The 25,608-nt window shown below is 49.4% G+C and overlaps 1 protein-coding gene across 1 annotated transcript in view; it reads right to left on the reverse strand.

Moving 5' to 3' along the window:
- Positions 1–16,486: 16,486 nt before the first annotated feature.
- The window catches only part of LOC104663056, a 31,310-nt gene continuing 22,188 nt past the window's right edge, over positions 16,487–25,608 (reverse strand). Inside the window, exon 2 of the mRNA XM_010364185.2 lies at positions 16,487–18,782. Coding sequence (XP_010362487.1) covers positions 18,713–18,782 — 70 coding nt within the window. The 3' untranslated portion in view covers positions 16,487–18,712. The remainder of the gene's footprint in view (positions 18,783–25,608) is intronic.

Below are 25,608 nucleotides of genomic sequence, written 5' to 3' on the forward strand. Positions count from 1 at the left end.
TCTCTGTCACCGAGGCTGGAGTGCAGGCACAACCACAGCTCACTGCAGCCTCAAATTACTGGACTCAAGCAATCCTCCCAAATTGGCCTCCCCAGTAGTTAAGACTTCAGGTGCATGTCACCATGCCCTACTAATTTTTTTTTTTTTTTAAGACCGAGTCTTGCTCTTGTTGCCCAGGTTGGAGTGCAGTGGTGCAATCTAGGCTCACTACAACCTCTGCCTCCCGGGTTCAAGCAATTCTCCTGCCTCAGCCTCCCGAGTAGCTGGGATTACAGGTGTGCACCACCACGCCCTGCTAATTTTTGTATTTTTAGTAGAGACAGGGTTTCACCATGTTGGCCAGGCTGGTCTCAAACTCCTGACCTCAGGTGATCCACCCACCTTGGCCTTGCAATGTGCTGGGATTACAGACCTCAGGTGATCTGCCCGTCTTGGCCTCCCAAAGTGCTGGGATGACAGGTGTGAGCCACCTTGCCCAGCCCCTACTAAATTTTTTTTTGGAGATGGGGTCTCACTATGTTGCCCAGGCTGGTCTCAAACTCCTGCCTTGACCTCCCAAAGTGCTGGGATTACAGGTGTGAGGCCACCTCACCCAGCCTTCCAACATTTTTTATTATCTTTGTGATAACAGCCATCACAGTGGGTGTGAAGTTGTTCCTCATTGTGGTTTTGATTTGCATTTCTCTGATGAATAATGACCTCAAACATCTTTCCATGTGTGTATTGGACATGTGCATATCCTCTTTGGAGAAATGTCTATTCAACTAACTTTCTCTTTTCTTTCTCTCTCTTTCTTTCTTTTCTTTTTTTTTTCAGACTGAGTCTCATATTGTCACCCTGGCTGGAGTGCAGTGGCGTGATCTCAGCTCACTGCAACCTCCACCTCCCAGGTTCAAGCAGTTCTCCTGCCTCAGCCTCCTAAGTAGCTGGGATTACAGGCACCAGCCACCACACGCAGCTAATTTTCCTATTTTTAGTAGAGACGGGGTTTCACCGTGTTGATCAGGCTGGTCACAAACTCCTGACTTCAAGTGATCCACCCACCTCAGCCTCTCAAAGTGCTGGGATGACAGGCGTGCGCCACCGCAGCTGGTCAATTTTCTTTCTTATTTTTAAATTGGTTTATCTTTTCGTTGTTGAGCTGCAAGAGTTCTTTATGGATTCTAGTTATTACACTCTTACCAGCTGTGTGATTTGCAAATATTTTCTCGCATTTTGTGGGTTGTCTTTTCACTTTCTTGATAGTGTACTTCAAAGGAAAAAAGTGGGTTTTGAGGATGTCCAATGTGTCCATTTTTTTCTTTGGTTGCTTGTGCTTTTGTTGTCACGTCTAAGAAACCACCGCCTGTGCCAAGCTCACGAAGGTTTGCATATCTGTTTTGTTTCTTTCCAGCACCTCCCTGTTATGGTTACTGTAGCTTTGTACAAGTTTTGAAATTGGGAAGTGAGTCCTTCAAGATTATTTTTTCTCTTTTTTGAGATGGAGTCTCACTCTGTTGCCCAGACTGGAGTGCAGTGGTTGGATCTCAGCTCACTGCAACCTCCGCCTCTCAGGTTCAAATGATTCTCCTGCCTCAGCCTCCCGAGTAGCTGGGACTACAGGCGCCCACTACCACACCTGGCTAATTTTTGTATTTTTAGTGGAGGCAGGGTTTCACTATGTTGCTCAGGCTGTTCTCGAACTCCTGACCTCAAGTGATCTGCCCGCCTCAACCTCCCAAAGTGCTGGGATCACAGCCTTGAGCCACCGTGCCCCACCCTTCAACATTGTTTTTCTTTTCCAATATTGTTTTGGCTATCCGATGCCCCTTGCAATTCCCTATTAATTTGAGAATCAGTTTTTCCATTTCTGCAAAAGAAATGGAAAAGATTGATAGAGATCGCTTTGAATCTGTAGATAAAAGTGGAGAATTATGCTATGTTAATAATGTGAGATCTCCTTATCCATGGACCAAGAATGTCTTTCCATTTATTTAGCTTTTCTTTAACTTCCTTCAGTGATGTCTTATAGTTTTTAGTGTACATTAGGTTTGATCTTGCGTTTGGTTCATAGAAAGCAAAGATTATCTTTGTATATCTAACTTTAAAAAAATTGTTTTGGCCAGGTGCAGTGGCCTGTAATCCCAGCTCTTTGGGAGGCTAAGATGGGAGAATCACTTGAGAGGCCAGGAGTTTAAGACCAGCCTAGACGACTTAGTGAGACTCCAACTCATACAAAAATAAAATAAAGGCCAGGCATGGTGGCTCTTGCCTATAATCCCAGCACTTTGGGAGGCCGAGGCAGGCAGATCACCTGAGATGAGGAGTTCCGAGACCAGCCTGACCAACATGGCGAAACCCCATCTCAACTAAAAATACAAAATTAGTTGGGCATGGTTGCAGGGTGTAACCCCAGCTCTTTGGAACCTGAGGCAGGATAATTGCTTGAACCTGGGAGGCAGAGGTTGCAGTGAGCTGAGATTGCACCATTGCACTCCAGCCTGGGCAACAAGAGTGAAACTCTGTCTCAAAAAAAATAAAAATAAATAAAATTGTTTTATGAAATATACATTTTGAAAAGTGCCTAAAATACAAATGTACAATTTATTAGATAATTATAAACAGCCATCCAGAGCAAGAAATATAACATTACCAGCATACCACAAACCTCCCCCAAACCCCTTCCCCCTCAGTCATTTCCTTGTTTTTTTTTTTTTTTTTTTTTTTTTTTTTGCCCAGGCTGGTCTTTAACTCCAGGGCTCAAAGAATCCTCTGGCCTCAGCCTCCTAAGTAGCTGGGACTACAGGTAGAAGCCACCACTGGAGGCTCTTGCTCTTACCCATCCATGTATGCATCCCTGAACAAAACAGTGCAGTTTGCCTGTCATTGAGCTTTATGTAAGCAGAATCATACTCTCTGTTCCCTTTTGTGTTTTCTGTATTTTGTTCAACATTATTTTTGTGAGAGTCATCCAACCTAGAATTGCATGACTTGCTACATGCAATTCACTCATTTTCACTACTGTATAGTATTCCACTGTATAAATAATTCCATTGTATAAATAATTGTATATTTATCCATTCTATTGTTTTTGGACATTTGGGTTGTTTCTAGGTTTTGGCTATTATAAGCAATGCTGGAATAAGCATAGATTCTTTTTTAATCAGAAAAAATGTTACTACGTACAGTTCTCAGCAGTGCGAGCAAACATATTTGTGGAGTTTGTTCTGTAGAGAGCTAAGAGCGGCTGCTTTCCTTCCAAGTCACTTGTGATCGTTCAAAAGACCCCTGACCTCCTCCTGAGAGGACCCCAGACCATAAACAGAACCTGGCTGAGAGTTCTGTCAATGAAGCCTCTCAGCTTTTCACTGATGGAAATAGCTTTAAGTTTGGCTTTTGCAATCAGCCTGGGGCTTTGGACTACGGCAAGGCAAGAATCTGGAATGGATTCTGCCTCCCCAGAGCTCGGTCATTTAATCCTTGGAGTATCTGGAGGAGCGGGGAGGAGATGGGGCACAGGAGAGGTCTTGTAGCAACCTGCTTTGTCAGCAGATCAATTTTGATTAGATCTTTCCTGCTTTATTGAGATTGAAGTGCTTTGCCTAAATCTCCAGGTGAACAGCTGGCTGTTTTACAAGCATTTATTTTTATGTTTTTTCCCCCACTTCCCACCCTCGCTTATAGACCATTTTCATCAGGAAATTGCTTGGCTTTCTTTGCACTGGAAAACAACATTCAAAGAACTTTCATACTTCTTACACCTAGGGAAAAACTGTGAAAGACGTGCAATGATATAGCTTCAAATTGCTTAGATTTAAATGTGAAGCTAATTTTACACTGTCCACGGTCATGGACGTTGTCTACATGTGTCCAGGCATTTATCAGGAGGTGGGAACTGTGACTCGCATCGCAGTTGGGATCTCAAGTAGCCCAGCATGGTCTCCACTAAAGGGAGTTTGGGGTTCCTGACCCTGGGACTCTCAGAGCTCCTGGGGCTCCGCTTGGGGGACTGTGGGGAGGTCTGACTGAGAAGAACAAGCCTAGAGAAACCCCAGGCTCTGAGCTGTCTCTAATGATCCCTGCCCCAGACGGTGTGGGATGTCCCATTAGCCACATTTTCAGTTTCCGGTCTTTCAGGACCCCCTCTCCTGCCTCATCTTTGGGGGAATTGGTAAGAAACCTAGATGCATCTTCTTTGGGCCCTGAGTTGTTTCTCTAGTAGCTATGCCAAGCCAGCTGGCAGTTGTCTGCCGCTCCATGTCCAGCATCCAAAGGGGCCGTGTCCCATGTCCTCACACATCATCACAACCTCGCTTCACCCCACTTGTCTGGCTGCAGAGCTAGGGCCCAGACCCAGAAAAGCCCCATCACAGTGGCGAGCAGCCCCTGGAGAAAGCTAGTTTTTGGGTTACTTTCTCCTCCTCCTCCTCTCACCCCAGGAACTGGCACAAGATTCTCTTCTGACAAGTTCAATAGAGGTGACAGTTTGGTGTCTCTCATTTGGAGGAATCTGAAATGATTTTTCTGAGGTCAACTCCAACGTAAGTCACAAGCCACAAATGTAGTTTTAAAACTGGAACAGAAGAGGGACTTTCAGCTTGGGCTGGCCCCCTTCCTCATTTCCCTGTTTGAAAGGTGAGTGTGGTACAGGCTCTGCCACTGATCACTGCCCGAATCATGAAGGGAGGGAACTCATGCTGCTCCTTCCTGCCTGGGGACCGTGGTGAGTGTCTTAGTCAGGGCTCTCTAGAGCGACCGAACTAATAGCATAGATGTAAATATAAAGGGGAGTTTTTTTTGTTTTTTGTTTTTTTTTTGAGATGGAGTCTCGCTCTGTTGCCTAGGCTGGAGTGTGGTGGTACAATCGCAGCTCATTGTGACCTCCGCCTCCTGGGTTCAAGTGATTCTCCTGTCTCAGCCTCCTGAGTAGCTGGGCCTACAGGTACACGCCACCACGCCTGGCTAATTTTTGTATTTTTAGTAGAGACAGGGTTTCTCCATGTTGGACAGGCTGGTCTTGAACTCCTATCCTCAGATGATCCACCTGTCTCGTCCTCCCAAAGTGTTGGGATTACAGACATGAGCCACCACGCCCGGCCAAGGGGAGTTTATTAAGGAGTTTTTTGTTTGTTTGTTTGTTTGTTTAGGCAGAGTCTCACTCTGCCACCCAGGCTGGCGTGCAGTGATGTGATCTCCGCTCACTGCAAGCTCTGCCTCCCGGGTTCACGCCATTCTCCTGCCTCAGCCTCCTGAGTAGCTGGGACTACAGGTGCCCACCACCACACTCAGCCAATTTTTTTTTGTATTTTTAGAAGAGACGGGGTTTCACCATGTTAGCCAGGATGGTCTTGATCTCCTGACCTTGTGATTCACCCGCCTCGGCCTCCCAAAGTGCTGGGATTACAGGCGTGAGCCACCGTGCCCAGCCAAGGAGTTTTAACTCACAGAATCCCAAGGTCGCACAATAGGCCGTCTGCAAGCTGAGGAGCAAGGAAGCCAGTCTGCATCCCAAAGCTGAAGAACTTGGAGTTCGATGTTTAAGAGCAGGAAACATCTGGCAAGGAAGAAAGATGTAGGCTGGGAGGCTAAGCTGGTCTAATCTCTCCACGTTCTTCTTCTTCTTTTTTTTTTTTTTTTTTGAGATGGAGTCTCGTGCTGTAGCCCAGTCTGGAGTGCAGTCACACCACTATGTCTGGCAATTTTTGCATTTTTGGTAGAGACAGGGTTTCACCATGTTGGCCAGGGTGGTCTGGAACTCCTGACCTCAGGTGATCCACCTGCATCAAAGTGCTGGGATTATAGGTGTGAGCCACCTTGCCTGGCCTTCTCCATGTTCTTCTACTTGCTTTTATTCTGGCCGAGCTGATAGCTGATTAGATGGTGCCCCCCAGGTTGAGGGTGGGTCTGCCTCTCCCACCCCACTAACTGAGATGTTAATCTCCTTTGGCAACACCCTCACAGACACACCCAGGAACAATACTTTCCATCCTTCAATCAAGTTAACATTCAATATTAACCATCACAGTGAGCAACGGTGAACCTCCAGCATCCCCAAGGAGGCCCTGCAACCCCTGGGCATGTTCATGTGACCACTGGGCCACACAGATAAAGAATAGGGCAAGCCTGGCCAGCACCGTTGCTGGAGTCAGGAGCCTCCTCTTCAAGGGACCCCATCTGGTGGGTGTATTTTCCTCCAGGAGCCCTCTGGTCTCAGTGGGATGTGTTTAACCTCTCCCTGATCACCTTGAGCCTTGCCCCTCCCTACCCCAACAATGAAGGCTGCTGCCCCCGCTTGCTGTGCACCCGGCCCTCTGACCTGCACACATCTTAGAAAGAGCCTGGTCCTGGCCGGGCACGGTGGCTCATGCCTGTAATCCCAGCACTTTGGGAGGCCGAGGCGGGCGGATCACAAGGTCAGGAGATGGAGACCATCCTGGCTAACACGGTGAAACCCCGTCTCTACTAAAACTACAAAAAAATTAGCCGGGCGAGGTGGCGGGCGCCTGTAGTCCCAGCTACTCGGGAGGCTGAGGCAGGAGAATGGCGTGAACCCGGGAGGCGGAGCTTGCAGGGAGCCGAGATTGCGCCACTGCACTCCAGCCTGGGCGACAGAGCAAGACTCCGTCTCAAAAAAAAAGAAAAAAAAAAAGAAAGATTCTGGTCCTGGCAGCTCTTCCACTGCAGCAGCTCCCGGCGTGGCCACTGCCCTGCAGTTCCTAGCTGCCTGGGTGAAGAGGAGCCGGACTGAGAGAACAACCTGGCCAACATGGCGAAACCCCGTCTCTACTAAAAATATAAAAAATTAGCTGGGCATGGTGGTGGGTGCCTGTAATCACTGTGGGAGGTTGCAGTGAGCTGAGATTGCACCACTGCACTCCAGCCTGGGGGACAGAGCGAGACTCCATCTCAAAAAAAAAAAAAAAAAAGGAAAAAAGGAAAAAAAATGGATGGGGATGGGGGACAATTCAGCTCGTAACAGGGATCTTTCTGGACACTCAGAACCAAGCTTTAATAGCTTGACAATGTCTTTCAGTCTGAAACGCAGAGACACTGCCAACCCAGGGCCTGCCCTCCATCACAGGAAGAGGCCACACCATGAGCCTCGTGCCAGCAAAACGTGGCTGTGGTTGCTTGCTCAAGGGCAAGGCTGATGGGTGTTACTTCACTCTGGCTTTCAGAGTCACAGGAAGAGGCTGCGCAGGGAACAGGAGTCAACTGTTCCCCAATTCCTGTGGCGCCTGAGCAAGAGAACAGGAGTGTGAGCCCAGGGCTTGGGGCAGACATGGGCAGACGCTCATGTGTGTGGGAATGGCTGCTGGAAGCCCATGCGTGGTCACCAGGGGTCTGGTGTGACAGGGGCCAGGGGCCAGGCTGTGACAGTGGTTCCCAAACAGCCGGGGAGCTCTGTCAACTTTAAGGCTCTGATCGCCCATATAGGGCAGGGCAGGCATCTGTATCTTTAGAGGGCTCCCAGGCGGATGCAGAAATGACTTGGGTCCCGAGACGATCACTGCAGTCGCTGATGGCTCTCTGTGGGGTTCATATACTTTTGTATGCTTGAAATTTTTCATAACAAAAAGTTAAAAGGGAGGAAAAAAGGAAGGAAGGAGGGAGAGGGAGAAGGGAAGGAAGGATGGAAGACAGGAGGGAGGGAGGGAAGAAGGAAGGAGAGGGAAGGAAGGAAAAAAAGAAAGGAGGAATGGAAGGAAGAGAAGGAAGGAAGGAAGGAAGGAGTGGCTGAGCATAGTGGCTCATGCCTATAATCTCAGCACTTTGGGAAGCTGAGGTAGGAGGATGACTGGAGGTCAGGAGTTCAACACCAGCCTGGCCAACATGGTGAAACTCTGTCTCTACTAAAAATACAAAAATTAGCAGGTGGTGGCACGCACCTGTAGTCCCAGCTACTCTGGAGGCTGAGGCAGGAGAATCGCTTGAACCCAGGAAGTGGAGGTTGCAATGAGCTATCGTGCCACTGCACTGCAGCCTGCTGGCTGGGCGACAGAGCAAGACAGTGAGACTCTGTCTCCAAAAAAAAAAAAAAGGAAGGAGGGATGCAAGGAAGGAAAAAAAGTCTCCCAGAGGATTCTGATGCCAGCCCTGGTTAGGATGAAGATGAGAGGGAGGAAGCCCTAACCTGCCCAGGACTTTCTGTGACTCGGGTGAAGCAGTGCCTCCTGGTGGTGAGAAGGCAGCACTACTGGTATAAACCGGTCGTGATGTGCAGACTGGGTGTGAACGTGGGGCCAGGACAATGTGTGTCATGGGGTTGACTGTGCACGGGAAAGCTAGGCAAGCCTTTTGAGCAGGCCCATAACCTTGGTTATACCACAAACCCCTTTGCCAGTCTAGTGAACTCGCTGGATTCTCAGGATAAAGGCATAAATTACATGGGATTACAAAGCTAACCAATCATAGTGAAATACAATGATTGAAATACTTGATAAAGCCAAATCTGGTATAGCGTGGTAGATATGACAGTAGTAGTATGTCATAGTAGATAGTAGTAATGTGCCAATGAGAGTATTAGCGCATTAAATAATATCTAATAACAACCAGTCAAATAACTATAATTTAAAAAGTAGCAAGGAGAATTAATGATATTTTGCAACAACTCCAACATATAAAAATATCTGCAATATCTATTGTTAACAGAATCACACATACTACTATAACAAACAACAAAAACCTCCCAAAGGCCAGGCATGGTGGCTCACACCTGTGGTCCCAGCACTTTGGGAGGCTGAGGCAGGAGGATCCCCTGAGCCCAGGAGTTCGAGGCTGCAGAGAGCTATGATCGCACCATTGCACTCCAGCCTGGGCAACAGAGCAAGATCCTGTCTCAAAACAATGCAAACAAAACAAAACACCCTCCTGAAACTTATTGCCCATCTTTATTCATGAATAAAGGAAATGGGCAATTGCTATGAGAAGTCGGTAAAAAAAAAAGGACTGCCTGGTTACCCTGCAGGTGCTGAACCGCCAGCTGAGAACCTGCATTAGAAAGGCAGCCAAGGGCCCACTGCACTTCTGTGTCATCTGGCTGCTCCATATTCCCACTATGTGTTCCACAAAGATTGATTGAGGGCCTACTGTGTGTGGCAGACACTGCACAATATAGACCAGATACCTACCCTTAGCAAGCATGCATTCTACAGGGACAGCCGATAAGCCAACGATACACAGAACATATTCTACCAGCTCAATTTTTTTTTTTTTTGAGACAGGCTCTCACTCTGTCACCCAGACTGGAGTGCAGTGGCACAACCATGGTTCACTGCAGCCTCAAGCAATTCTCCCACCTCAGTCTCCTGAGTAGCTGGAACTATAGGCATGTGCCACCAAACTTGGCTAATTTTTTTTTTTTTTTTTTTTTTTTGAGATGGGGTTTCACTCTTGTCACCCAGGCAGGAGTGTAATGGCACGATCTCGGCTCACTGCAACTTCCACCTCCTGGGTTTAAGCAATTCTCCTGCCTCAGCCTCCCGAGTAGCTGGGATTACAGGTGTCCACCACCATGCCCAGCTAATTTTTGTATTTTTAGTAGAGATGGGGGTTTCACCATGTTGGCCAGGCTGGTCTTGAACTCCTGAATTCAAGTGATCCTCTCCCCTCAGCCTCCCAAAGTGCTAGGATTAGAGGTGTGAGCCACTGCGCCCGGCTAATTTTTAAAATTATTTGTAGAGAGGGGGTCTCACTATGTTGCACAAGCTGGTCTCAAACTTCTGGGCTCAAGTGATCCTCCCGCCTTGGCTTCCCGAAGTACTGATTGCAGGCAAGAGCCACCGTGCCTGGCCTAGCTCAACGTTTAGGTAAGATGTTCCTGTTGAATACATTATGTAATATGTAACAATGTTTTGTGCATAACTGATACACAGTACTTATTGAAAGTTTCCTTTTAATCCCATTTCTTTAAAGTCAGAGTTTTCAGCCTAGTTTAGCCGATGTGCGTTCAGTCCGCTTTTACAAAGCAAAAGAAATCTCACATCCTCTGGAAGATTCTGAAGGGCTTCTGGGGAGGGGAGATGCTCATTCCTGTTATCTTTCCCCCAACCAGTATTAAGAGCCACTGCTTATTCATAGCAGCGCTTTTCACTATAGCCAAGAGGTGGAAACAGCCAGGTGTCCATGAACAGATGAATAATAAACAAAAGGTAGACTATCCACACAATGGAATATTTTGTGGCCATAAGAAGGCATGAAATTCTGACACATGCTATAAGATGGACGAACCCCAACGACATAATATTGAGAGAAATAAGCCAGACACAGAAAGAACAAACATTGTAGGATTCCACTTATATGAAACATCTAGAATAGGTAAATTCATGGGGACAGAAATAATCAGGGTTACTAGGGGCTGGGGGGAGGAGGCCATGGGGAGTTATTGCTTAAGGAATATGGGATTTCTGTTGGAGGTGATGGAAATGTTCTGGAAATAGATAGTGGTAATGGTTACACAATATTGTGAATACCACCAACACCACTGAATTATATACTTTAAAGTGGTTAAAATGGACCGGGTGCAATGGCTCATGCCTATAATTCCAGCATTTTTTTTTTTTTTTTAGATGGAGTCTCACTCTGTCGCCCTGGCTACTTTTGTAGCCAGCCCACGCCTGGCTAATTTTTGTATTTTTAGTAGAGATGGGGTTTCACCATGTTGACCAGGCTGGTCTTGAACTCCTGACCTCAGGTGATCTGCCCCCCCCCCCCCCCCCCTGCCTCCCAAAGGTCTTGAACTCCTGAGCTCAAGCTATCTGCCTGCCTTGGCCTCCCAAAGTTCTGGGATTACAGGCATGAGCCACTGTGCCCAGTCATACTTTTTAAAAAAATTTTTGTAGAGATGGAGTCTCACTGTGTTGCCCAGGCTGGTCTCGGCCATCCAAGGTGCTGGAATGACAGGTGTGAGCCACCATGTCCAGCCTCCGATTCATATTTTGAGATCTTAGCCTCCAGTACCACAGGATGTGACTGTATTTGGAGAAAGCGTCTTTAAAAGGCAACTAAGTTAAAGTGAGATGGTTAGGGTGCCCTAATCCGGCATGGTTGTGTCCTTAAGAGGAAACATGGGCCCGGTGCGGTGGCCCACACCTGTCATCCTAGCACTTTGGGAGGCCAAGGCAGGCAGATAGCTTGAGTTCAGGAGTTCAAGACCAGCCTAGGCAACATGGTGAAACCTCATCTCTACTAAAAATACAAAAAAAAAAAAAAAAAAAAGGCCGGGCACGGTGGCTCAAGCCTGTAATCCCAGCACTTTGGGAGGCCGAGACGGGTGGATCACGAGGTCAGGAGGTCGAGACCATCCTGGCTAACATGGTGAAACCCCGTCTCTACTAAAAACTACAAAAATCTAGCCGGGCGAGGTGGCGGCGCCTGTAGTCCCAGCTACCCGGGAGGCTGAGGCAGGAGAATGGCGTGAACCTGGGAGGCGGAGCCTGCAGTGAGCTGAGATCCGGCCATAGCACTCCAGCCTGGGTGACAGAGCGAGACTCCGTCTCAAAAAAAAAAAAAAAAAAAAAAAAAAAGCTAGGCCTGGTGGCGCACGCCTATAGCCCCAGATACTCGGGGTGAAGTAGGGGGTCAATTGAACCCGGGATGTTGAGGCTGCAGTGAGTCCAGGTCATGCCACTGCACTCTAGCCTGGGCGACAGAGTAAGAACCTGTCTCAGAAAAAAAAGAGGAAACAGGGACACAGATAAGAACCCAGGGAAGACCAGTGGAGACACAAGAAGACAGCATCTCCAAGCCAAGCAGAGAGGCCTGGGGGTCCGTGGGCAGTGGCTCACGCCTGTAATCCCAGCATTTTGGGAGGCCGAGGCAGGTGGATTACTTAAGGTCAGGAGTTTGAGACCAGCCTGGCCAACATGGTGAAACCTCGTCTCTACTAAAAATACAAAAATTAGCCGGGTGTGGTGGGCCACACCTGTGTTCCCAGCTACTTGGGAGGCTGAGGCAGGAGAATCACTTGAACCTGGGAGGCGGAGGTTGCAAATGGTTGCAACTCACCAACCAGTAAGATCCCTTCCTGCATCCTGAGGAACTACCTGTAGGAGCTTCTGACGGGGACCAGCAGCCCATACACAGGGCCTGGGGCTCTCTATGTATGTGTGTCCCCGGGCAGCCCTGGGTTTGGTGAGAGGGAGGATTCTGAGCTCACTCAGCCCTACTCATCCCGACCCTCTTGGGAAGTGGGTACCAAGTCCTGATCCCATCCGGGTTGGTGCAGGATGGTAGGATCCCTGTGGCCAGCCGATCCCTGTGGAAGGCTACTGAAACAGCTCCTCCGTTCACAGGACCCTCATCCAAAAATCCTCACATATTTCAACATAGCCACACCCCAAACATGGACCCCTTAGGCACCGGGCCCTGTGTGGCCATCCAGGCTGCACACCCACGAAGCCAGCTCTGTTGCTGGGGGACAGCAAAGAGAGGAACAGGCAGGCCGAAGGGTGTCCAGGGCACAATGACGTCACCAGGAGCCACTGAGTCATCAGGAGGGCTGCCTGTTCTGATCTGAGTGGGGTGGAAACTTCCAAGACCAGACACAGGGAGAGTCCATGAGGCTGCCACATTGTTCATCGTTTCTTCTCATCTCTCCTCTCTTAACCAGATTCATTTCAGCAGTAAGTGACTCCAGGCAGAAAAACAACCCCCTCAAGGTTACCAATTTAAAGACAGACAGCTGTGATTTCAGCTGTGATTTCAGTCGCAGTTATGAAAATTAGAGCCAGGTGTGGTGGCTCCCACCTGTAATCTCAGCACTTTGGGAAGTTGAGGCAAGAGGATTGCTTGAGTCCAGGAGTTCGAGACCAGCCTGGGCAACATAATGAGCTCCCCCTGGTCTTTAGAAAAAATGTAAACATTTGCCAAGTGTGACGGTGCACACCTGTAGTCCCAGCTACTTAGGAGGCTGAGGTGGGAGGCTCGCCTGAGCCCAAGAGGTCAAGGCTGCAGTGAGCCATGATCGCACACTGCACTTCAGCCTGGGCAGCAGAGCAAGACCCTGTCTCAGGAAAAAAAAAAAGGAAAAGAAAATTAGACTGAGACATGCTTTGTTTTGCAATGATGCAGCATCAAGGGTCCTGGCAGGGGAGAGGTGGCACCAGCCTGCACCACTGTTGCAGAAATACTCGGGAGTACACAAAGTACTTCTCGACTGGAGTCCAGAGGCCTTCATATTTGGTAGTTTACTCTGATGTTTTCAGTTCCAACAGAGGAGGAAGAGGCTGGTCCACAGTGGCCTCAGGTAATTCTCCACCTTGGGGGATGATGAACACAATGAGGGGCACTTGGGATGAAGAGTGAGAGTCCATTTCTCCTTCTTGTCCTCCTCCTCCCCCCTTCCCCCTCCTCCTCCTCCAGCTCCTTCCGCTCCTCCCCGCTCCCTTCCCCATACGGGAGGTGTATCAGTGAGTTTCAACCCAGCGCAGTGGCTCACACCTGTAATCCCAGCACTTTGGAAGGCCAGGCCAGGCGGATCACTTGAGGCCAGGAGTTCGAGACCAGCCTTGGCAACATGCTGAAACCCTGTCTCTACTACTAACAAAGCTACAAAAATTAGTCAGGCATGGTGGGGTGTGACTGTAATCCCGGCTACTTGGGAGGCTGAGGCAGGAGAATCACTTGAACCCAGGAGGTGAAGATTGCAGTGAGCCTAGATCATGCCACTCTACTCCAGCCTGGGTGACGGAGACTCCGTCTCAAAAAAATATTATCACTTGAGGTCAGGAATTCAAGATCTACTAAAAGTACAAAACATTAGCTGGGCGTGGTGGCGCACATCTGCAATCCCAGCTACTTAGGAGGCTGAGGCATGAGAATCACTTGAATCTGGGAGGCAGAGGTTGCAGTGAGCTGAGACTGCACCACTGCACTCCAGTGAAACTCTATCTCAAACATACATACATATAGCAAGCTCTCAATGGGGCCAGTGAGCTGTGAGCATGTTTCCTCTGCACGCTAAGCTCTTGATGACTCACATTCCATCACGAAGTTGGGGTCATCTTGACCAGGGAAGGGCAGGCATCTTGGTGGGGGGCCCCTGAACTGTACCTGACAGTGTATCAGGTGCTGCTAGGAGAGGAATGGAAGCTGGGCAGCAAAAACCCCTGATTACTAGTCCTGAGCATCCCTGGAAGCATCCTGCCAAATGCAAGGCACAGGGTAAGTGCTGAATTAATACTTGGCATTTTGCTTGGATCTCCACCCCACCCACCAATTTTAACCACGGATCCTGATCCTGAGGAGTGCTAAGAAGAGTACCAAAGGTCATTTCCGTTTTTTTTTTTTTTTTTTTTTTAATGTATCACAGCTACTACAATTTGTATTTTGTATGTTGCAAGCACATGTTTGGAAAACAGAAAATAATTTGGTTTTAAATATTCCAGGAAATTACAATCTAATTGCATCAGCTCCCAACTGTGCGTCAGTTTCTAGCCTGGAAAATGGGGTTGTATTACAATTAACTCTCTCTGACATGTGACCAGTGTTCCTTTTTTTGTTTGTTTGTTTGTTTGTTATTTTTGAGACGGAGTTTTGCTCTCATTGCCCAGGGTGGGGTGCAATGGCGCTATCTCGGCTCACTGCAACCTCCGCCTCCTGGATTCAAACGATTCTCCTGCCTCAGCCTCCCAAGTAGCTGGGATTACAGGCGCCCACCACCATACCCAGCTAATTTTTATATTTTTAGTAGAGACGGGATTTCACCATGTTGGCCAGGCTGGTCTCGAACTCCTGACCTCAGGTGATCTGCCTACCTCGGCCTCCCAAAGTGCTGGGATGACAGGCGTGAGCCACCATGCCCAGCTCTATTTGGTTTTAAAGCTCTCTAGGGTTCCCTCAGCCCAGACAGCCACATTAGGGAGTAACATAACCTGCAGCACAGCTGTCAAAGGGGCCCTTAGTTATTCACCCATCCCAGAGGCACCGTTTGAAGAGAGTGTCTTCTTTAAGGACATTGGCTGCCTAGATGTGTTCAAATATAAATGTGTGCGTGTATACTTACGTTTTTAATAGACTTTTATTTTGGAATAATTTTAGATTTACGGAAAAGCTGCAAAGAGTAGTACAGAGAGTTCCCTCAATTTCTTCGCCCAGTTCCCTCTAACGTTCGCATCTTACACAGCCATGGCACATTTGTCAAAACGAAGAAATTAACACTGGTATTACTTTTAACTAAAGGCTTTTTTGGATTTTACCAGCTTTTCCACTCATGCCTTTTTTTTTGTTCCAAAATCCAACCCAGGATATCACACTGCATTTAATCAAATGTAAATATGTAAGCTTTAACTTTTTTATTTTAAAATAATCATAGATTTACAGGAAATCGCAACAACAACAAAGAAAGTACAGAGATTCTGTGTACCCTTCCCCCAGTTTCGTTCAGTGGTAACTCCTTGTATGACTACACAATATCAAAACTATGAAACAGATATTGGCAGAATCCATAGATGGTATTAAATATACATGCATATATATATTTTAAGCCAAAAATATTTTTAAATCTCGCTTTGCCTCACAGCCAAGAAGATCAAATACTTTCCCCAAAAACATAGAATTTGTATCTGACTCCACTTGCTTCCAAACTCAAGTCCAACCATGAAATTATTCATCCCTCTCTCTAACCCTCCAACGACAGGCAAGAATCTGCCCATCCATTCCCCAAAGCAGGAGTGCACTCTGCCACAGGCCTGGATGCCGTCTACCTCCTGAACCTTGAACTCCCTAAATTAATGGCCTCTGTGTGTGTATGTGTAAGTAGCCCCTCTCTGTCCCAGTCCATCCTAAAATCACTCCCTTGGAGCCACCACTGCCCCTCTCATCTTCTAGAATGTCTAGAAAGATAAACAGCCACATATGTATCCAAGTACCTTTCTTCTGCTGTTAGCTCTAAAGACAACTGAATATATCCTAGCTAGGATGCAGAAGTAGGCCGAGTGCAGTGGCTCATTCCTGTAATCCCAGTGCTTTGGGAGGCCGAGGTGGGCGGATCACCTGAGGTCAGGAGTTGGAGACCAGCCTGGTCAACATGGCAAAACCCCGTCTCTACTAAAAATACAAAAATTAGCCAGGCATGGTAGCGGGGGTCTGTAATCCCAGCTACTCGGGAGGCTGAGGCAGGAGAATCGTTTGAACCCCTGAGGCAGAGGTTGCAGTGAGCTGAGATGGTACCACTGGCCATTTCAAAAAAAAAAAGAATGCAGAAGTTAATTAAATGATCACAAAGACATTACTTTGTTTGTTTTTTTGTTTTGTTTTGTTTTGTTTTGTTTTTTTCTTGAGACAGGGTCTGGCTCTGTCGCCTAGGCTGGAGTTCATTGGCGCAATCTCAGCTCACTTCAGTCTGTGCCTCCTGGGCTCAAGCCATCCCCTGACCTCATCCTCCTGAGTAGCTGGGACTACAGTTGCCTGCCACTATGCCCGGCTAATTTTTGTATTTTTTGTAGAGATGTTGCCCAGACTGGTCTGAAACTCCCTAGCTCAAGGGATCCACCCACCTCGGCCTCCCAAAGTGCTGGGATTACAGGCATGCACCACCATGCCCAGCCCAGACATCATTTTTATCTGAAGCAACAACTGTCTGCTGTTTCTGTTTCCTTACTAATTATCCAGGAACTTTTACAGGTGAACTCTGAGAAGGGCAATTTGTATTGTTTTTATGTCAGCATAACTAAAAGCAAAGCTGGATAGGAAGAGTTTACTCGAAAATGATTTCACCTGGACTCAAATGAATAGGCTGGCTACTGCATAAAGCAACAGAGGGGTCCTTTCATTTAAAAGCTCAGGACTCTGAATCAATTGCTGGTTGGGAGAAGGCAGAGACATTCTTTACTTCTGCCTAAAACTGGAGAAAATGGTGTAGACTTCTCTCTGAAGCAGTCCTCAGTGCTGCTTTGGTCAGAACTCCCGAGAGGCATGAGTGCTGGCCTGTCGCTGCGGCTGGCATTCCAAGCATTTCATTGGCTCCACTTCAGCCCACGCCTGGCTCCACGGGGCTGGGCAGCTAAGGGGAGTTTGTGGCCGAGTGGGCATGGGGCACGGCCCGTGCAATGTGCGTTACAAAGGGGCTCTCTCTGAAGCAAGTCCTCTGCACTCCAGTCTATTTGAGGAAAAAAAGAACAATTCCCGTTTGCTGAAGCATCTAGCTGCCTGTTTCCTCTGCAGAGGGAGGGAGGGCTGGCTTCACTGGGGGATGGCCTTCTCAGCCGGACTGTGTCAAGACCAAGGTTAGGCTCCAAATCCCAAAAAACCTCTCTGCGGGGCCTCTGACTTTCAGAGTGGTGAGAATGGAAGCAGGCTCCCTTCCCCTCCAGTGCTAGGGAGCCCCGCAATCAGTGAGGCAGAAAGATGGGCCCAGGCACGGGGGTGGGAGCAGGGGAGGTGCCCAGGGCAGTGGCTGGAAGGGGAATGGGAGAAGAAGCAGAGGCTGGGGGCGGGGGTCACAGCAGGTGCTATCCCTGGCCTGTGTGAAAGGTACTAGAAGACCCCATCCTTGGTGACACATGGACCCCAGAGGCTTGTCTTAGTCCATGGGGTCTGAGGTATAAGCCACTGACATTTGGCGTCACCTCTTAAGTTTGGATGAATTTTGGAAAGCGCTAGACTGGAGAACAGTGGGAAAAATCAGTAGAACGAGATCTGGAGCACTCACTGCTCAATGTCACTGTCAGAGAGTACAACGACACCAATGGGAGGAGGGCGAGGACCAGAGGCTGATTGTGTGAGCTGTGTCAGAGTGCAGGACCCACTAACGGGTTCTCTCAGGCTTTCTGGAGGCCACGGCTGTGCCTTGTGGTCCAAGACCTGGGGAAGCCGCCGCTGTGTCTTCCCTCTCCATCCTCCAGTGACTTGGGTCCAATTCCTGTTGCCATGGCAATCAGCCCAGCTGGCCTCACAGTTCACTGGCCTCAAAGTTGGCATCTGTAGGTGAAGCCAGTGGGACCTCAAGACTGAGCTGTCTTGGAGAAACTTTTATCAGCCGCTGGATCAGAGAACGTCACCAGCGTCTCACTGACGTCAACATCCTGGGCCTGGCTCTAGCTGAAAAGGAAAATTCTCCCCAAGGCAGACACATCTCCTGAAGCCCACACAGGCACTTTCTATGATTGCACTGGAAATCTGTCCTCTGGGGACAGGAAGCGCGTACACTCATGATCAAGTCACAATGTGGAGCAGGCTCCAGGACACTACGTTCATCTCTAAGAACAGGAGCCAGTGGCTGGGCGCAGATTCTTGAGCCAGATTGATTGGGTTCAAAACCTGGTGCCTTTTTATTAAGTGCATGCTTAGTTACATTTTCTGTTTGTACTTCTGTTTCCTTCTCTGCAAGACGGGGCTAATCACAGACACTTGTTCATGATGTAATACACTTAGAATGCTTAGGACAGGCCTTCCTGCATAGTAAGTGCTCTGCAAACACTGGCTACTATTCTCCCTACGTGCAAACTTCTCCCAGCCAAAAGCCGCCCACACCAAGCCCCTGTGCCTTTTTCCTTCCGCACCCACGAGCAGGCTGCTCCCAGGGCCCTGGAGCTCACTTTCCCAGCCGCCCTCACCACCCACCGTGGCGCAGAAGAGCTTCCAAAGTCCTGGCGTCTCCCACTGGTCTGGGCATCTCTCGCCTCATCTTCCCTCTCAGGCCCCACAATGTGTAGCACTTCTAGGGCAGTATACTTGCTGATTGCTTCCTTACTATTGCTCACAACAACCAGCTAAGACACTGCCAAAGAAACACTCACAGCTGGCCGGTCCACGGCATCCGGAGGGGACTCGGGGGACAGGCCTGTCCTGCCTCTCCCCAGCACCTGTTGATAAGAAGGAAATATGGGGAGGAAAGAAAGGATGCAGGAGGCTGAGGTGGGAGGATCACTTCAGGCCGGAAGTTCAAGACCAGCCCAGGCAACACAGCAAGACTCCATCACTACAAAAAAAATTTAAAAATTAGCCAGGGAAGGTGGTATGCGTGCCTGTAGTCCTAGCTACTGGAGAGGCCAGGGCAGGAGGATTGCTTGAGCCCAGGAGTTGAGGCTGCAGGGAGCCATGATTGCACCAGTCTGGGTGACAGGGTGAGACCCTGTCTCTAAAAATAAAAATTGGGTGGTGGCTCACACCTGTAATCCCAGCAACTTTGGAGGCCAAGGCGGGAGGATCACTTGAGGCCAGAAGTTCAAAACCAGCCTGGTCAACACAGCCAGACCCCACCTTCAGCAACTGTCTCTACAAAATGAAAATAAAAATAATGAAAAAGAGGGGATGGAGGAGAAGGCTGAGACCAGTAACAGATCCCAAAGGGGCTAGTTGACAAGGAGAAAAAAAAGTCAGCCCTTCCCTGGAAGAGAGAAAATTTGAAAAGGACAGTGGTTGAAAAGTCAGCATGTCTGTGTGAAAGGGAAGCCATGAAGTAGCGCCAACTCCTCCCCCGTCCCGGGCACCGTTTAGGGAGAGGATCTGCCAGAGAATCAGAACCAGAAGGAGATATAGATTAAGTTTATTTCAAGGAATCGGCTTACGTGATTGTGGGGGCTGGCTAGGCACGTCTGAAATCCAGAGGGCAGGCCAGCAGGCCAGAAGCTCCCCGGAGGAGCTGACACTGCAGTCCCCAGGCAGGATTTCTTCTTCTTCAGGGAAACCTCAGTTCTGCTCTGGAGGCCTTTCAACCGACTGCATGAGGCCTACCCACCTCGCAGAGGAGAACGTTTTACTTACAGCCCGTGATCGTCAGTGCTGACCGCATCTACAACGCAGCTCACAGCAGCACCCAGGCGAGCGTTTGGTCGAAACATGGGTATCAGAGCCTGGCTGAACTGACGAGGAAATTACCCATCACAGGTTTAAGATCTAGTGCTTTAAGATCTAGTGACTTCTTGTTATTTTGTTGTTGTTTTTATAGAGATGGGGTCTTGCCATGTTGCCCAGGATGGTCTCAAACTCCTGGGCTCAAGTGATCCCTCCGTTTCAGCCTCCCAAAGTACTGGGGTTATAGGCATGAGCCACCATGGCAGGCCAAGATCTAGTGACTTTGGATATGGACCACCATGGAACAGTTCCTCTTCCATGTGGGTGTGGGGGCATGAGGGCTGTTTTCAGGAGGATCAAAGTCACCTCTACCCCAGCATGGCAAGTCCCAGAAACTTGAGTTCCAGGTAAGGTAGTGCAGAAAAAAGGCTCATGAGCCAGTGCTCTCTCTCTGTGCAAGGGGAAAGAGCCCCTCTGAGGCCTCCACACACATTCAGCAGGACACAGGACACAGAGGTCAGCCTGTTGTGGCCACTGTGAAATGTCCCATTGGAGTTGACAGGAGCCTGCTCTGACCTCAGTCCTCCTCCTCCAAACAGGTGACCCTGTAATGCTCTGTTTAAAAAGCAAGCCAGCTGGACTGTGTTACCTTTTAGTGTGGGAAAAATGCTCTTAGGCTGGGTGTGGTGGCTTACACCTGTAATTCCAGCACTTTGGGAGGCTGAGGTGGGGGGATCACTTGAGGTCAGGAGTTCGAGATCAACCTGGTCAACACTGGTGAAACCCCAACTCTACTAAAAAAAAAAAAAAAATACAAAAATTAGCTAGGCATGGTGGCACGTGCCTGTAGTCCCAGCTACCCGGGAGGCTGAGGCAGGAGAGTTGCTTGAACCTGGGAGGCAGAGGTTGCAGATCATACCAGTGCACTCCAGCCTAGGCAACAAAGCAAGACTCTGTCAAAAAAAAAAAAAAAAAAAAAAAAAAAAAAAAGCTCCTAGCTCCTAATATGTCAGATTTTAACCCAAAGGTAAGTTCCAGCAGGACATGCCCGTCCGCTAGAGTGGCAGGTCTCAGCTTCACTGTGGAAGCGTCGGCTGGAGAGCTTTTGGTAAAACGCTCACACCTAGAAGTTCAGACTTAGCAGCTCTGGGATGGGGCCAAAGGTACATCCTACAGTTGCTGTGTCCCCAAGTCAGCACAGAGACAAGCAAAAACTCAAAGTTTCCTCCCTCCCTCAACTCCCAGCCAAGACTGGACGGGGCGGGGAACCCGGGAATCGTGAAAACTGATAGCCACGTGGAAATAGTAACCACAGCACATTTGAACTTTGTGAGCACAGCAGACGTGTGTGCAATGGGCTGGCCCATCCAGAGATGGGGTGGGAGAGGCGGGAAAGTGGCCTCATGGTGGCTCCTGGCTTCAACCCCAGCACTACCCCCAGAGGGAGGGCAAAGGTCATTGGGGACGGTGGGAGGGCCGTGTGTTTTCAGGGGTGGGCATGGCAGGGGTCTCAGGCAAACACTAACACAGTGAAGCGCAACTGCCAACTCCTCCAGCCAGCCCGCTCCTCAGGCTCGCAAACGGTCCCATAGGAAAAGATGGTTCAGAAGAGAGAGAAAGATCCGAACCAAACCACACGCACCTTCCACTGCTCAGCAGCCCCTGTCCCAGACTTCCAAACAGAATTCCATTTTCTGAATCCACGCAGCCACCTGGGTGAAGGCATCTGCCCATGAAGGCTGCTGCCCCAGGCACCAGGAGGTCAGGAGGGGGCCCTTCCTCTTCCTCCTGAGTCAGGACCCTCAGATGGAGAAGAAAATCTTCCCAGTCAGAAAGAGGAGGCTCTGACCTCAGGGACAATCCTTCCAGTCAGAGAGAGAAGGACTGGACTTCAGGGACAATTTTTTCCAGTTAGAGGAGGTGGTGGTGGTAGCGCATGCCTGTAGTCCCAGCTACTCAAGAGGCCAGGGTGGGAGGATCACTTAAGCCCAGGAGCTGAGGCTGCAGTGAGCCACTGCGCTCTAACTTGGGTGACAGAGCAAGACCCTGTCTCTAAAAACAAAAATAAAAAATTGGGTGGTGGCTCACACACGTGATCCCAACACTTTGGGAGCCCAAGGCGGGAGAGTCACTTGGGGACAGTCTTTCCAGTCAGAGAGAAGAGGCCTGGACTCTGAGGACAATCTTTTCAGTCAGAGAGAGGAGGTCTGGACTCTGAGGACAGTCTTTTCAGTCAGAGAGAGGAGGTCTGGACTCTCAGGACAATCTTTCCAGTGAGAGACAGGAGGTCTGGACTCCGGGGACAACCTTTCCAGTCAGAGAGAGGAGGTCCAGACTCTGAGGACAGTCTTTCCAGTCAGACAGAAGATGCCTGGACTCTGAGGACAATCTTTCCAGTCAGAGAGAGGAGGCCTGGACTCTGAGGACAGTCTTTCTAGTCAGAGAGAGGAGGTGGTCCAGACTCTGAGGACAATCTTTCCAGTGAGAGAGAGAACGTTTGGACTCTCAGAACAGTCTTTCCAGTGAGAGAGAGGACGTTTGGACTCTCGGAACAGTCAGAGAGAGGAGGTCTGGACTCTGAGGACAATCTTTTCAGTCAGAGAGAGGAGGCCTGGACTCTCAGGACAATCTTTCCAGTGAGAGACAGGAGGTCTGGACTCCGGGGACAACCTTTCCAGTCAGAGAGAGGAAGTCCAGACTCTGAGGACAGTCTTTCCAGTCAGACAGAAGACGCCTGGACTCTGAACACAATTTTCCAGTCAGAGAGAGGAGGTCTGGACTCTGAGGACAGTCTTTCTAGTCAGAGAGAGGAGATCTGGACTCTCAGGACAGTCTTTCCAGTCAGAGCGAGGAGGTGGTCCAGACTATGAGGACAATCTTTCCAGTGAGAGAGAGGACGTTTGGACTCTCAGAACAGTCTTTCCAGTGAGAGAGAGAAGGTCTGGACTCTGAGGACAGTCTTTCCAGTCAGAGAAGAGGTCCAGACTCTGAGGACAGTCTTTTCAGTCAGAGAGGAGGTCCGGACTCTGAGGACCGTCTTTTCAGTCAGAGAGAGGAGGCCTGGACTCTCAGGACAGTCTTTCCAGTCAGGGAGAGGAGGTCTGGACTCTGAGGACAGTCTTTCCATCTTTCCAGTCAAAGATTCTAGGCCTGGACTTTGGGGATAACCTTCTCTGTCAGGAGAGAGGAGGCCAGGATTTTAGGCAATGGGGAATAATTAATCAATACATGAAATGTGATTGTGTTCCACAAAATACAAAAGGCATCAAGTCAGCAGTCTTTAACCAAGTCAGACTTCCCTGGAATCACAACCTGAGGACAGAGATGTTCCTTGCTACAGACAGGCCTTCGCTGTAAGTATCAGGCAGGCCCAGCTTCTGCTGCGGTAAACATAAGATGTATAAAGCCCCAGGCCTGACGTGTCTTGCTGCCCAGTCAGCCCTGCTGGTCCAGCAAACCGGGAGGAATTCGAGAAAACCAGAAGCCATCTTTAGCAGGGAACAGAACTCTAGGGGGGTTGTCAGTTCCTTCAGCACAAAAGAAAACGTTGATTCTGGCCGGGTGCAGCAGCTCACGCCTGTATATCCCAGCACTTTGGAAGGCTGAGGTGGGCGAATCACTTGAGGTCAGGAGTTTGAGACCAACCTGGGCAACATGGTGAAACCCCTGTCTCTGCTAAAAACACAAAAACTAGCAGGGCATGGTGGCAGGTGCCTGTAATCCCAACTACTCGGGAGGCTGAGGCGGGAGGATTGTTTGAACCCGTAAGGCAGAGGTTACAGTGAGCCGAGATGGTGTCACTGCACTCCAGCCTGGGTAACAGAGTAAAGACTCTGTCTCAAAAAAAAAAAAAAAAAAAAGAAGAAAAAAAAATGTTGATTCTGGTACTGATGCTGTCGGATGGTGTTATTCCCAGAGACGCAGGAGCCCTCGCCATCACTGGGATGTGGAAATTCACTCAGGAAACCTCCCCGGCCCACAGCACATCTCCCAGAAGCACGACAGTCCCCTCCACATCCAACACACTGCCACCGAGAGCCTCTGACCCATGGACACCGTGCTGGCTGTTCACAAGTCATGGCGGGGGGACAGACAAGTGTCCTGGGCCTTGGAGAATCTAATGTCCATGGGGATGGACACAGGCAAGAAATCACAGCTGGGCAAAATTACAATGGGGAGCAGTGCTAGGGAGGAGAGACCCCTCGCTTCTCTTCCAGAGGAGAAGGTGGTCTGGGACGTCGTCCCCATGGCCTCATCCAGGAGGTCAGGGAAGGGCAACAGGGAACACGCTGCACCACAGGCGTCAGGGTGGGTGAAGTAGGGCTCGGGGAGGGAGGACCCGCAGCCGGGAGGGGCTTGTGGTGGCTGAAGTTGCCAAGGAGGCCACGATGTTGAAGCAACGAAGAAGGTGGGGACAAGTGAGGCAGGAGAAATGGGTGACCTTGCAGGCCTCCGCAAAGAACCCACCTTTGTTTTAGCAGCAATGGGAAGACACAGCATGTTTAGGGGTGGAGGGATCTCTTGCCAGAACTGTTCTAGAAGCCCGGTGGCGGGGACTGGTAAATACATTGAAAACCAAACCAAACAATACGAAGCCCCATACACTCTCCCCCACAGCGGGCACGATTCCACCACAACAGCAAACAACAGGCTGGGGGTGTGTGGGGTCACGACCTCATCCTCTGCTCCCATTTCCTCAACAGAATCTAATCCACAGTGGACACGTGGCAGACCCTTCATATGTGACTATGTCCCAAGGATCTTTATGTGTTGGAGAGGCCTGCTTTGGAGATCACCTGGACCCAAAAGGCACAGCTTAGCTGACACCGTCTGCATAAGCAGACAAAACCTCAGACGTCCCTCTGATCCAAACACAATATGACTATACTGACAGCAAAGAGATTGCTTTAATGTCCTCTAACAGGTTAAAGGCCAGCACAGGTAAGGCAGGGGCCACAGGTGAAGGATTCAGACAGAAAAGCTGCTTTCATGACAGAAACTGGCTAAGGCTGTGCCAGTATCTTTTCATTTAAAAGTATATCCTGGCCTGGGGTGATGGCTAACGCATATAATCCCCAACACTTTGGGGGGCTGAGGAGGGAGGATCGCTTGAGGACAGGAGTTCAAGACCAGTCTGGGCAACATTGCAAGGTGCTATCTCTACAAAAAATTAAAAAGTGAGTAGTGGTGCACGCCTGTGAGGCAGGAGGATCACCTGAGCCTGGGAGGTGGAGGCTGCAGTGAGTCGTGATCGTACCACTGCACTCCAGCCTGGGTGAGACAGAGTGAGATCTTGTCTCTAAAAAAATAAATAGGCTGGGCACGGTGGCTCACACCTGTAATCCCTGCACTTTGGGAGGCCGAGGTGGGCAGATCACCTGAGGTCAGGAGTTCAAGACCAGCCTGGCCAACATGGTGAAACCCTGTCTCTACTAAAAAATACAAAAAAATTTAGCCAGGTGTAGTGGCACTTGCCTGTAATCCCAGCTATTCAGGAGGCTGAGGTGGGAGAATCGCTTGAACCTGGGAGGCGGAGGTTGCAGTAAGTCAAGATCACACCATTGTACTCCAGCCTGGGCGACACCATTGTACTCCAACCTGAGCCGAAACTCCGTCTCAAAAAAATAAATAAATAAAATAAAATAAAAAATAAACATATCTCCAGAAAGCAAAGTCCTCCTCTCTCCCTCTGCAGGGCAGTTCAACTGTTTCCTCGAATCCCCTGTAAACCACGAGTGCTAGTGAAGGGTCCGTCCTGGCGGAAGGAGGACAGTGCTGTGGAGGGCCAGGGTCCCAGGCCTCGAGAGGAAGCTGTGGATGTTTAACACCAGCTCGGAGTCCCCTTGAAGGAATTGTTCTGCCCCTGTGTCATCTCCTCTTGAAACCCTGGCCTGG

This window comes from Rhinopithecus roxellana, chromosome 12 (genome assembly GCF_007565055.1).
Source record: "Rhinopithecus roxellana isolate Shanxi Qingling chromosome 12, ASM756505v1, whole genome shotgun sequence".
NCBI lineage: Eukaryota > Metazoa > Chordata > Mammalia > Primates > Cercopithecidae > Rhinopithecus > Rhinopithecus roxellana.